At 35.8% G+C, this 13,527-nt stretch overlaps 1 protein-coding gene across 1 annotated transcript; it reads left to right on the top strand.

Moving 5' to 3' along the window:
- Window positions 1-2,527: 2,527 nt before the first annotated feature.
- On the top strand, window positions 2,528-4,868 carry LOC112513799. The gene is made up of 2 exons (XM_025120157.1): window positions 2,528-3,746; window positions 4,524-4,868. Exons 1-2 carry the CDS (start codon window positions 3,269-3,271, stop codon window positions 4,571-4,573), a joined length of 528 nt encoding a protein of 175 aa, XP_024975925.1. The 5' UTR covers window positions 2,528-3,268; the 3' UTR covers window positions 4,574-4,868.
- The last annotated feature ends 8,659 nt before the right edge of the window (window positions 4,869-13,527 follow it).

Raw genomic sequence — 13,527 nt, 5'->3', positions numbered from 1 at the left:
TACATTTAATACATGAGTATTTTATACAAAGCATATATGCCAAACCAGTACTTATTTTAGTGTAGGGAGCTTCTCCATTAGCATATGGACCATGAATTAATTCACTCAAAATATTTATACTAATTAAATATTTGTATGAGAAAATTACCATCTATTCATATGGTTGTTGTTTATAACAACATTTGTCCCCGAATTTTAAAAATTGCTTTTTCCATTACGTTGATTTTTGTTTTTTTTTCCTTTTTCGTCCCTGTGGCCAATGGCCGCCTCCAACGATCTCCACTATCTGCCATTGACACTCTCTTCTCCGTTGCTACCACCATCACAACCACCTCCAAGCACTATCACATTCCCTTATCACCGTCATGCACAAGATCTCCTTCACCAACTTGTCTTCTCTCTCCCTCTCTTAGCTCTCTTTTGATTTGTCTTTTTCCCCTTGTCTCCGACCCCAAATCGCACCACTCCAATCTCGATGTTTGTTTTTGGTTTTGTTTATTGATTTTGTTTTTGGTTATTAATATTCAACCCTTCCGGGTTTTTTTGTAGGGACGGGTTACAATGGTAGTAGTGATGGTGTTCCTGATGTAAGTTCTAGCGAAAGTGGAAATAGGAGAAGGTTTACAAATGATTACAGTTATGTAACATGGTCAACAGAAGGAATTAGGGTTAGGAGAACAAGGGGATGGTGATTCCTTTTATAGAAACATGTATTTGGGAAAGACAATGCTAGTAAGAATCAAAGATCGACTTATAGTGATTTAGAATCAATAAGTTACGAAATAGGTAGCTTAGAAATGACAATTGAGAAGAAACCAAACCAATTACTACATGATAATGTGGCATCAAGATTCCAAGTTCGTATATATTTTAGGTTTTTTTAGTGTTCTTTAGCTGTTATTTAATAAATCAAAATGCCCTAATTTTGGACTGAATGTTTGTTAGATCCCATCTTGTAAAATTGTAAGTAAGAAGCCTCTTACTCTAGTCTTTAGGACTTAATCTTTTGAATCGTTTTGGACCAAGAGCTCTTAAGCATAAGACTTCAAGAGACAGAGCTCTTACTCAAGAGCTAAGTGTCTCATATACAGAGCATGCGCTCTACTTCAGGGAAGATCAAGACTTAAGTGCCAAAAAGGTTAAGTGCTTAATACAGGAGCTTCACTCAAGACACAGAGCCTTTGCATAGTACATGTAGAGCCTCTGAGTCTCCTACTCCCATGAATTGTGCGCACGGTTCAGACTTTTCTGCAAGATCTCTAACAGATTCTAGAAGGCCTGACTAAGTCCGCTTCACTTTCCAAGGAACGTGAACGGTAACAACGCGAAACAAAAACTCAGAATTTCAAGCCACGATTCTAGGAGATTTTGTTTATGCTTAGTCATATATAAGGAGGCATCTTTCTCAGGTTACAAGTTACCTGAAAGTGCCAAATTAGACTATAGAGAAATCTTGTGAGAATACAATTAGATTGAGAGTTTTACTGTTAAATCTTCTCATCTAATAAAAGCTTCCGACTTATTCAAGTCTATCTTGCATTCGTATCTTATCTTGAATATTTGTTAGACCACTCCAGTTACACAGTTATTATTCTACTCATATTCTAATTTATCTGTACTTTCTGTAATTAGAGAAATCTGAGTTCCATTAATTTCTGGATTCAATGTTCTTATTTTGTGGTTTATTTGTTCTTGAATTTCACTCAACCTCAAGACTGAGGTAGAAAAAATTCATTCATCTCAAATTCCCGTTCAAGAAGAATAACCCACTACTTTTTGTCGCTCAAGGTGGGCTACCAAAGACGATGAAAATGGTCCCATGAATGATTTGAACGATTTGGTCAAAGAAGAATCGATAGTTCGAAGAAGGCCAGGTTGGTGTTATGTTTCTTGCGAAAAAAGTCCAACGGAATTCTATTATTGAACCGGTTTTATACTTTTAATTTTAAAAATAGGAAAAAAAGGATAAAAAGACAAAAATCATCCCTAACTTTATGGAGCTTGCTTAGGGGCCGTTTAAGCCAATGCTTATCCGGTAAGCAGTTACCAGTAAAAATCAACACTTCAACTTATTTTACCAGGTAAGATTATAGTCCATCAAAACAGTATCGTATGCAACAAGTTACCCGATAAGTGCATACCGGACAAGACTCTTCATCCTTATCATTGTTCTTACCAAGTAAGATTTCTGGCCCTTTCCATGTTATCCGATAAGATAAATAACTCAGTAAGTGCTTACCGGGTAAGCGTTTAGTAAATGGTCTCTTAATGTCGTTAGCTCCAAGGACTAAAAGCGAAACAAAATATAAACCATGACGATGAACAATAGTAATTTCAAAAATATAAGGACGAAAGTCGTTATAAACAACAAAGTAAATGGACGAAAATGGTAGTTTAATTGTATAACATTGGACGTGGGTAAAAGAGGAGATATGGGCTCGGGCGAGGGGGGTCACTGTACTTTCGGTAACCTTGTTTTACTCTTCACGCTAAAGACTTTCTGCCTATTTATATATATGTATATATATATCGATACCACAAAACCCATCACAGAAACAACTGATTACTTCCTCCGGTGAGGGTAAGGTACAAGTTTCATAAACATGGCGATGCTTGAGATTTCAGTTTTGGGTGTTTAAGAATTTAACCTTATCCCTGATATTTTTCTTTTTCTTGTTGCTGTTACCCATGGAAGAAGCTTCCTTCCTGATTTTTCGGTGATGGTTGCATCTTTTTTCCGGCAAGAAAATCGGCGTTTTCTAATTGTAATCCGTCGTTTTGTTCCGGTTGGACTCTCAGTTGTCGGTGATATATTCTGGGTCTCTTTTATCCCCGGTGATGATACCAAGTATCACCCACAATTCTATGTCTTTCAAGAACTTGGCACAAGGATAATTTGATGATTTGTGCAGGATATTTTGGATAATCTTTTACCGTAACTTCAGTTATCGGTTATTCTGCAATTAAATAACCAACTTATCGTTTGATTTTCCTTATTTGTTCAATTCCTAATCATTTGCAATTGGAACTGCTGTGTTTCATTTATTGAAATCATGGCACAATTGTTTAATTAGTTTTTTTTAATGTTGGTGCCTTCTTTTGGGCAAGATTTTTTAATCATCTGATTACGGGTATAACTCATTTTTGTGAATTTTCCTCTTCCTCTTCTTCTTCTTCATCATATTTTGATTTTCTTTTTCTTGTTTTGATCAACCCCTGCTCCATTTGAGCCTTTAAAATTATTTTTGCCCACCACCTGTTTGAAGAAATGTCAGTTTCATTGACTCGATTTTCTTGGTGGTATTGGTGTAATGGGAAAGAGAAAGAACCCACAATTTCTTCTGGATCTTCTTCTGATTCAATGAAATTGTCTTCTTCAAAGAAGAAAGGAACAAACTTAACATCATCATCATCATCAAAGAAGGTGAAGAAGAAATGGCAGAGTAGAGAAGAAAGGAAGAGACTAGTGGATAAAGAGTACGACGTAGTTTTGGTTCCATCGGATGGTGTGTGCTTATCGGAATCTGAAGAATCCTCCTATGATTCAGACTGGTCTATTGGGTGGATGGAGCCTCATGCCCATGAATTTTTGCAGAGTGATTCAGATGATGTTTCAGATAACAGTTTTGCAGTTTTGGTTCCTTGTTATAGAAATGATTGCAAAGCTTTTAAGATGGAGGAGGAGCCCAGTAATCAGTTGTTGTCTGTTCTTAGTAAACTCCCCACTGGTTTCCCTGCTGCTGCTGGTATCACTTGTTCTCTATGCAACTTTCATTCTTCCTTTCAGTTTCACTATTTGAATTCATGTTAAAATGTCCTAACAACTCTTTTTCATGACTTAAAGATTACAGACCAAATAAAGGACGATTTTACTTATGATACACAACTGTTTCATCTTATAATAAACTTAAATTTGATAAAGCACCGATGACGCAGTATAAATCCGATTTTATTGTGGTGATTTGATATACAATTCCCATTTGATAATTGGTTTGGCTGTATGTGACCATTGGGGAATCAAGATAATTTTAGAGGGTGTTTATTTTTTCCAAAAGAGAAAAGCACCTGAACACCACAGGAAGAAGAATAAAGATGGTAATCATTGTGGTTTGGTTTCCATTGATATTTTAAGTCTTGTAAACTGTCAATAACTTCATATTCTTTGTGCTATTTCTTTTGTTTATTTCAAGTGCTTCATTTATTGTTGGTTGTTGAAAGTTGTTTTTGATATTCTAATAATATTGTCATATTGGGAGTAGATTCAAGATCAAGATTGTCGTGGCTTCTGCATAATAGATTTAATTATTAAAAAAACTAATTAAAGTTGACGGTGAAAAGTATATGAGACTCATTAAGAAGTCGGGGGAGATTCTTTTTAGATCTTATTTTGCTGATGTGACGCTAATTCGGCAGTTAAAAGTGAAATTATAGGGTTCTTCAAAGTCGACCCATTGTGGATGCGTAATATCTCTTTGTTCGGATGAAATCCTTGCCATAATCGTCTAATTGTGTTTTATATGCAGAGGGCAACGAGTACATGGAACAGTGGCTTGCTTCTCTTCAGAACTTGTGAGCGGTTTTGGAAAGAGGGAATTTTGCGAGCGTGCTGAAGTGGGTGGTTTCTTGGTTAGTCAATCTGTTACTTGGTTTTATCGTCGGTTTGCTTGTCTATAGTATCTAAGATATGCCCGTAATCCGTAAGAATAAATAACGAAAATGGAATGGAATCAGCCTTAGAAAAGGAAACAGAACATTTTTTGATATTTTTATCTGAGAAGGCCAGAAATGGATGTTTATTCTTTTTTGCACATATTGATTCTGTAAATATGGTTTATGTGTAATATGAAGTTATAAAAACTTGTGTTCTTTTGATGATGCCTTTATGTATGAAAGTTGCAAGCTATTAATTCTCTTTACTTTTCTTTAAAATATAGAAGAAAATTTAAAATTTCGAAATTTTTTTTTACATTCTAACTTCAGCAGTTTTTCCATTTTAGAAATTTCAATATTAGTTATATTATTAAAATATTATATAAATATTTATTTATGTTATGATATAAAAAGCAAGTTACAAAGATTGTCCATCTAGATTTATGAAAACTGTGGTTTTCGTCACTTGACTTTCGAGAGTACATATGATGCTCACTCAATGGTTTCTATTTCGATGACGGTTTTTGTCCCTGGTCTCAACGGTCGTTCTCCTCTCCACGTGCCCCCTCGTGTAAGGGTATTTTGATGATTTTTTATTTTTATTGTGCAAATGTTTAAAGCATTGGACATTTCAAAAAAGAAAAAAACACCGCCCGTCATTATCGACCAGTGCACGTCATTTGGGGATTCGTTTATTACTTTAATAAGGTTATGTTTAGCAAACTAGCTGATGAAAAGTTAGCTGGTAGCTGATAAGCTAACTGATGGCTGATAACTAAGGTTCAAAATGACTTGAGGTTTGACGTAGCGTGGCGGCGAGGTCAAGCCTTAAGCCTTACATGCCATGGTGAGAACGTGACTTTTTTCAAGACGTGACATAAATCGGCAAATATGTATGTCATATATAGAATTATATATTTACATATATGGTTTCCATATTTTATATAATTAGATAATGATATTAAAAATGGTGCATTCATATTATAAGAAGAAAATCATAGAGTATTATTACAAAAATAGTTTTTTATTAAATATTTAAAATAGAACTTATAAAAGTAATTTCCAACTTAGTTTTAACCATGAGTCTATAACATTTATGAATTCGTGAAATTGTGGGTGATGTGATTTTATAAATCTAAAGTTAAAAGTGTAAAAAAAAAAAATCACATCTTACAAAAAATGTGCATCGTTGCGCGTCATGGCACACCTCAAGGCACTATGACGTGAGCTACGCCTTACAGAAACGCTATGAGTCATTTTGTAGCATATAACATGTAGACACATGCAAACATCCTTTTAAAGAAGAAACTGGTTTGCATTCCGCTTGAATCTCATCAGCTTACAGTAGATATTTCTTTTGTTAACCGTAGGGTCTAGGCCATACAATCGCACCTCTATCAATTTCATAGGACCTGTAAATAAAATAAAATGATCAAAATACCCTTATATTGAATTATTAGTTTAGTGGAAATTTGTTAGATGGACTAAAACTGAAAGGAAGTGACAAGCTTAATGGCTAAAAATTGCAATTAAAAATGAAACAAACTTGACAATCTCAAATGGCTAAAATTGCAATTATTTCAAAATAAGAATGTGACTTGATAATGAATAACAACCATCCGAACCAAAAGTATAATTTACTCCATTTTAAATAACTTGTTTACTAATAATTGTTTACGAGCGATATTCACTACTCTAACTTGCCTAATCGGATAACGTTTGTGGCAATTAAAATAGATTGTAGATAAGTGTTTATTGGATAAGAGTTTTTTTTTTTTCTTATTTACCTAATAAGATTATTGGTCTTTGTTATGTCTCTTATTAGGTAAGGTTTTCGAAACTTATCAAGCTTACCCAATAAGATAAGTGACATCTAGTAAGCATGGTTACCTAATAAGCATTTGTTAAATAGCCCCTTGATATTTATTTGTAAATTCTAAAATATTATAACAATGACACATTATATTTTACCTATGTGACATCAATTTTATGAGGTATAGTTTTAATCAGATCCATTATTGTTACCAAAACATGCTTCATTGATCCTGAAACGTGAAGTTTAAAAGTATATTCTTCAAAGTGATACTCAAACAAAGTAAATTCGATTTGTTCAAGGTTTTAAAAAGAATGCCATGACGTAAGACGTATTTTCATTGTTATGATAAGATCTATAATACCGTTTGTATAATGCGTAGCTTACGTCATGGTGCACTATGATGTGCGTTTTTTACAAGGCATGATTTTTTCTTCAATTTCTTTAAAAAAGTTTGGAAATTTACTTTTTATCTTTTGTGTTTTTATACATTTAACTGTAGATATTTCACTTTTACGTATTTACCTAATCACATCACTCATGGTTTAATGAATTCACAAACGCCATAGATTTATAGTTAAAATGAAGTTGTAGAATCCTTCTAAATTTTATTTTAAATATTTGATTATAGACTCTTTATATAATACTTAACATATTTCTTCTTCTAATAAATATAATTTCTTCTAATTTCATCATCTCGTTATGATAAATAGAAAAACAAACACATACGTGTGCACATAGAAATAATGTCTTTCTTAAAAATCCCATTCTTAGTTGTCATAACTGATTCCATCACCCTTTCTCCAACCATCTTAATTGTAACCGTTTTGTTTCTTATATGAAACCCAATAAATTATTTTTGTTTCCCACATGAAACGAAACCAATTATTTTAGTTTTGCATGTGACACAATAACAGATTTTGTTATATCTGTTTCATACTAGTGTTGTTTCACTTATGCAACAATATATATATATATATATATATATATATATTTTAAAACATTTCATATGTAATACCACCGAACGAGTTTATGAACTTGTTGGACTCACCCCTGGTGGTATTCTCGTTATTGTTTATGAATCCACCGCCATTGTTTATGAAACCACTGGATGAGTTTATGAATCCACTGCCATCGTTTATGATACCACTGGACGAGTTAAATAGATTTTCATGTTTTTGAGTTTCTTAAAGGCTTTGTCAATGGAGGATTTAAGTGATTTATAAGACGTGGTGCAGTAGATAAAAATCCATGAGATCGTCTCGCAGACGACGACAGTGAAAAAAGAGATTCCGACGACGGTTAGGCCGTCAGAGTACTTGAATATGGAGAAAAGAGATGCCATTGTTGACTGAATGATTGTGGCGGTGGAGAGAGTGTGATAGAGATAATCGTAAAGAGATAATAATCAAAAATAGATAATTCAGATTATTTATTAAAATTTCAAATTAAAATATTTAGAATCTTTTCCAAAATTACCATATCCTTAACTTTTTAATCAATTCAAATCCGAAATTCCCTTCAACCGTTGATAATTTCCTTAATTTTTTAATCAATTCAAATCCGAAACTCCCTTCAAGTGTTGATAAAAGAGGACATTTTAAATAGGTTTATAAGGTTTGCAATCTTCGGATGATTTACAAATGATTATCCCTCTACATATTATATACATACATATATATATAGACTTGGGATCATGTGAGACCAATGAGACCCGTGAGACCAATGAGACCTGTAAGACCAATTCTCAACCCTTGGATTAGATCTATAATCGTCAGATTTGAACATTCATAAACGCCACAAGACTTCTCAATAATTACAAAATTACCACCGTACAACTTTAAACCATTAGATCATTAGCTTATAAAGTTGATCAATGAACATAAATTGGTCTTACGGGTCTCACGAAAAAGTTTTGGTCTCACATGAACCCAACGCTATATATATATATTTAAAAACCGTCCTAGAAAAATGGAATCATATGGTGGGCCACAATCCTTCAACTAATCAATAAAAGAATAAGCCTATTTAGATGAATTATTAATACAGTGAATCACAAATCCAATCAATACATGAGGCAAAAAAGACGGATCACATGTGTTGGGCAATCTTCATAATTATAAATTAAACCAACTTCCTAAATGATGTGAGATGAGTCAAATCTCAAGGTTTAGGAGCCCATGTCGTGAATTATAGCATATATATATATATAGATGAGTTTAAAGTACAAATCATGTAGTTGTTATAAAACTCTATAAATCAATTTTAAATGTATGTGTAAATAATCAAGGACATGGATTAAATCGGTTTCTAATTTTACTTTTAATTGCATCTTTAATTAATTTGATAATTGTCCCTAAATTCATAATCAAGAATTGAGATTAGGTTTGTAGGGTTCGTAACAGTTACATAGTTTAAATTTAAAACTCTCTATCTCTCTTTCTCTCTCTCTATATATATAAAAGAAAGTTCGGTATAAATTAATAAAATATGAAGTAATAAAATATATAGTAAAAAACCTAAGTATACAATTTGATATAATAACTAAAGTAACAAAATATAAATTGGTTTGTTATTTATTCTATTTTTTTGTTGGTATATTTGTATTGGGTACAATGATGAAATATGTTGTTACACAAATTTGGTAAAAGAATTTCCATCTTTCGGACGAGTGGATCTTATTAATTATTAAATCATATATTGTGATACTTGATATTTTCAATGAGTTGCAAGGTTTTACAATCTTCTAATATAAAAAATTGAAGAATTTAGCGGTCGTTTACCGACTCTTATCGGGTAAGTGTTGTCCGAGTAAGAATGTTGACCCAAGTAAGTGTTGTCCCGGGTAAGAGTGTTTATCAAATGTTGTTGGTCCGGTTAGGGTCTACAAGATGTGTATAACAGTTTGTAGAAGTGGGGGGGAGGGGGGAAGATGAATACAAACACAATAAACTTTTAAAATTTAAAATATATATTGATAAAGAAAGATCAATACAAATTTTACAAGATTGTTTGCGGAAAGATAAGATAAAATAACCTATCTAAACAATCTAAGTTACACACTAGTTCTTAGCAAATAAAGAAAAGACTTGTTGTAAAAGACTTAGAAGGATGTTAGTTCTTTCTTGATAAAAACTATTTAGAATACTAAAAAGAGATTCTAACTTGCTTTTGAATATAAGCGTATTGTGTTCTTAGATGTGTGTTCTTTTACTTATGAACATAAATTAGGGTTCAAGAGTAAGTATTAGTATCTCTGCATGGAGATAGAACACGTCTATTTATACCCATTGCATTAAATGCACATTTAATGCAACGTAGTAGGGTTTGAACACATGTCAAGCCTTTAGAGAAAGACTTGTCCTTTGCAACAGCGCATAGTACAAAAGCCTATTCATGAGTAGATATCCTTTCATAAAGTTGGTGGGTAGTAGAGTCAACTAATCGGCTCTGTACCGTACTATACTTTAGAAAGGGTATGGGTTTGTCCTTTGTGTGTATAAGGACAAGACAAAAGCATTCATGCTCAACAAGCTTCTTTTGATCGCTGAATGCTGGAATAATCTAAAGATCTCTTCAGCATTCGATGAGGCTTAGGCAGTCTTCACATATGTGTAGACTAGGTTGTAATCACTGAATACCACTTCAGATCACGTACTCCCCTGTCTCTAGTTTTCAGTTTCAGTCTTCGACTTTCGCTGAAGGTTCTTTGGTGTGAGTTTTGTCTTCTTGAAGTATCGCTGTCACTGATGGATTTACATTACATGTTCTCAACGATCACTGAACAGACTCAATGATGATCGTTGGAACTGAAAGACATAAACATAAAATACTTCGTATGAGGTTAAAGGGATTATCATCAAATCAATGAGAGAGAGGATCAACAATCTCCCCCTATTTGATGATAACAAGACAACAAAAAGAAAGTTGTCTTATCAAATAACAGTAAGGAAAAGTTACATATAAAGTACATGTTCCTTTTAACTGTTTTGAGATCTTTTTTCAGTGAGTCAGTCTATACATAGAAAATTTTCTTAAGTTTAAGTCTAAGAAAAAATTACAAGAAGAGAAACTGAAAGCATATTCACTGACTTATAGATTGTCAGTGAAGGTAAGAGTAACACTGGAACTAATAGATTTGTGTCCCTATTACACTTTTCAGGGATCTTTTTCAATGATGCACAAAAACACTTATATTAAATTCAAAGGAGATATTACAAGAGTTTCAGTACTTGTCTAAACATACAAAATATAAGAATAATCACTGAAAGTAGACATAGGATATAGTTTACAGTGCATGGACAATATTACAAAGAAAATAAACTAGTCTAAGTCGCTCAGCTTGAAGTAACCCGATACATTTCTCCAAGCTCTTTCTGACGTAGAAACTCCTTTCTTATCTTTTGGTCCACCACTCTTTCTCTTAAGTCTTCATCTAGCCAGAACCTGAGATATATGAGGTGTTCCATAGGGCATAGATGTAACTCAGACATTCTCTAAAATATTACTTCACCGTCATAGTCAAGGAATATAAGTCATAACTCAGGTTTGAAGTGCATAGTGTTGGGTACATAAGGACCCTTCGCTGGCAAAACAAGATTCAGCATAGAGATGTCTGAACTCAGAATCTTTCAGGACTTTATTAAGGAGAACTTTGTTTCATGTTCGTTCATCAGGGATGGTCCATCATTAGGACTTGAAGGTCTTTTCTTTCTTCCTTCTTTCTTCAACGTTGGCCTTTTAAGGACTACGACATACCCGGACACCTTCTTGATCAGCTCGTTGATGATGTCTTCGATAATCGGCTTATGTATGGATTTGGAGCGCTGAATGGCTTGTCTAATTTCTAGCCATTCGCTGTAGCCATATTCTCGTAGATAGGAGGGGTACTTGGTCACAGAATCGAGATTGTCCCTGGTGATGAGCATTGAGAGTAGAATCCCACCGTCTTTTGATCATCCGCTGATGCTGACACTCTTAATTGAGTGAGGACTGATTATCTTATTCATGCTTACTTCGCTCCAGCGCTTGTCCCGCTCAGCCAACTTTAGATTTTTTTTCGTGCTTAGCTTCTGCAAGAGATAGGAGCTTAGCTTGGGCTTGGACAATAGTCACCTTCTTTTTGGACTTTCTCTTGGGAAGAACTTTCTCAACTAGAGACTTGGCCAGCTTTAGGCTGTCCTCAGTCTGCTTTCTTTGAAGTTCTAGTTCTTCCTCAGCTCTTAAGGCCTCGAGTCTTTCAGCTTCAGTCAGGAAGTCGAACTCACCACCACTAGAGGTACGAAGAGGGATTTTTACTCTAGTCTGGTCGAGTGACTCCCTAAGCTGAGTCATCTGCTGGTCGGTGGGAGTGCTGGGGATAGGGTTCTCAGGGACCCATTCCAGCCGACCGCGGGTAGTAGAAGGTATCTCGAGTTGATACATGGAAGTGATGACTACCTGAGAGGTGGAGTCTTCAAATAAGGGTTGAGAGGATTGAAACAATTCCTTTAAATTCCCTTCTTCAGCGACGCCTTTGCCTTTCGACGTAGGGCCCTGGTTCTTTTCAGGAGTAGACTCTTCTTCCCTTTTCTCCCACTGGGATGCAGAATCTCTGAGGGCAACTCCTTTGGTGGCAGTGGTTGGATGCTGGTACTGGATGGTGAAGTCGTCTTCATCGTCATTATCATCGTCTTCGTCATCCAGGTCACTGTCGGAGTCAGGGGGATCAGGAGCATCACCTTCCTCGTCATCATCATCATCATCATCGTCCACATCACCAACAACAGGTGCAGAGGTGATGGGAAGGTCATCATCACGAGCTTCAGCTTGGATGGCATCAACGTCCTTAGCTATAGCAGCTTCACTGGAGGTTGGAATATCGCAGGTAACCTCAGCTTCAGCTCTAACAGCTTCAGCCTCAGCACCATGTGTTGCTGGAGCAGCAGGATCAGTAGATGGTCTAGCAGCGTTGGACCTTATCTCCCCCTCTCTAGCGAAGGCTTGACAGCATATGCTAGAGAGTTGATCTACACTGTGTATTTGGAGGACCATCATCTCTTCTAGCAATGACAGAGCGCTGGCCAGGCTGGTCGTCGCTTCGCTCGCTTCATGAAGCTGAGCGCGGTCATCAGCAGTGAAGGAAGGAGAAGTCACTGGTGCTGGTTGGCGAAGAGCAACCAAGACTTGTTTTAGGAGCTCCGCCTGCTGGAGAGACTGAGTTTGTGCTTCATCAGCTCTGCTTGTGAGAGCAGCTATGGCTTCAGCATTACCTCTTACAGTCTCTTGGAGATAGGAGAGTTGACTCTTGATGTCTTGGATTTCATCCTTGACAGCTGAGAGGTCTGCAAAAATGTCTTTCTTTCAAGGCATGTCCTTATGGACTTCGTCCATTTTTATTAGGACAGTCTCGACAGCTAGGAGGATGAGCTTGACATCTATTGCCATGTTGTACTCCTCTTCATCTTGGTCCATGGCTTGAGCCTCAAACGGACCTGAAAAGGAAAAAGAGTGAGAAAAAAGAAGCTATGGGTTAGAAAAAATGAAGGGGTAGGAAGATGGAATACATGACGGGTCATCAGCTATATCCGAAGGATTATCGCTGGTACGCTCCATGGTGCACTCATGAGGATGAGCACCAGTATGCTGAGGAGCTTCAAGAGGAGCTACCTCAGGTCCAGTGGTGTGTGTCTCAACATCAGCGAGGACATTCACTAATGTATCATGGACACGTGTAGCGACTAAGGATGGAAGGGAGGAGAAGATGGCTGAGAGATTTTGTGGATGTTCAGCTGTGGTGGCGCTGATGTTCACACCTTCAATGATTTGAGTCACTGAGGCGGTTAGGGTAGGTGCCACTGATATGACATTGATGTCAGGGATCACTAAAGAGCTTGGGAAGCTAGCATAAAGTGCCTCGGGGTTAAGGCTTGTTTCAATAGCTGAGACCTGTAGAGAAGTCATAACCATAGATGTGGTTATCCCTTTTTTGGCCTTCTTGGCTCTTTAAGGAGAACCAAGAGTTGGTTGAGAAGGACGTTTGGAAGAAGTGGTGGTGGTGGCTGGATTAGACTTGGGTGGGATTT

Source organism: Cynara cardunculus (assembly GCF_001531365.2).
Source record: "Cynara cardunculus var. scolymus isolate 2C chromosome LG 5, CcrdV1, whole genome shotgun sequence".
Classification (NCBI taxonomy): domain Eukaryota; kingdom Viridiplantae; phylum Streptophyta; class Magnoliopsida; order Asterales; family Asteraceae; genus Cynara; species Cynara cardunculus.
The sequence above is the reverse complement of the archived record's forward strand: the minus strand, read 5'-3'. Positions and strand labels throughout refer to the sequence as shown.

Bases quoted from the DNA above. Each gene is read 5' to 3' on its own strand.
- LOC112513799 (XM_025120157.1), top strand. From the start codon at position 3,269: ATGTCAGTTTCATTGACTCGATTTTCTTGGTGGTATTGGTGTAATGGG. The intron at 3,747-4,523 runs GTATCACTTGTT...TTTTATATGCAG, and splicing joins TGGTTTCCCTGCTGCTGCTG to AGGGCAACGAGTACATGGAA.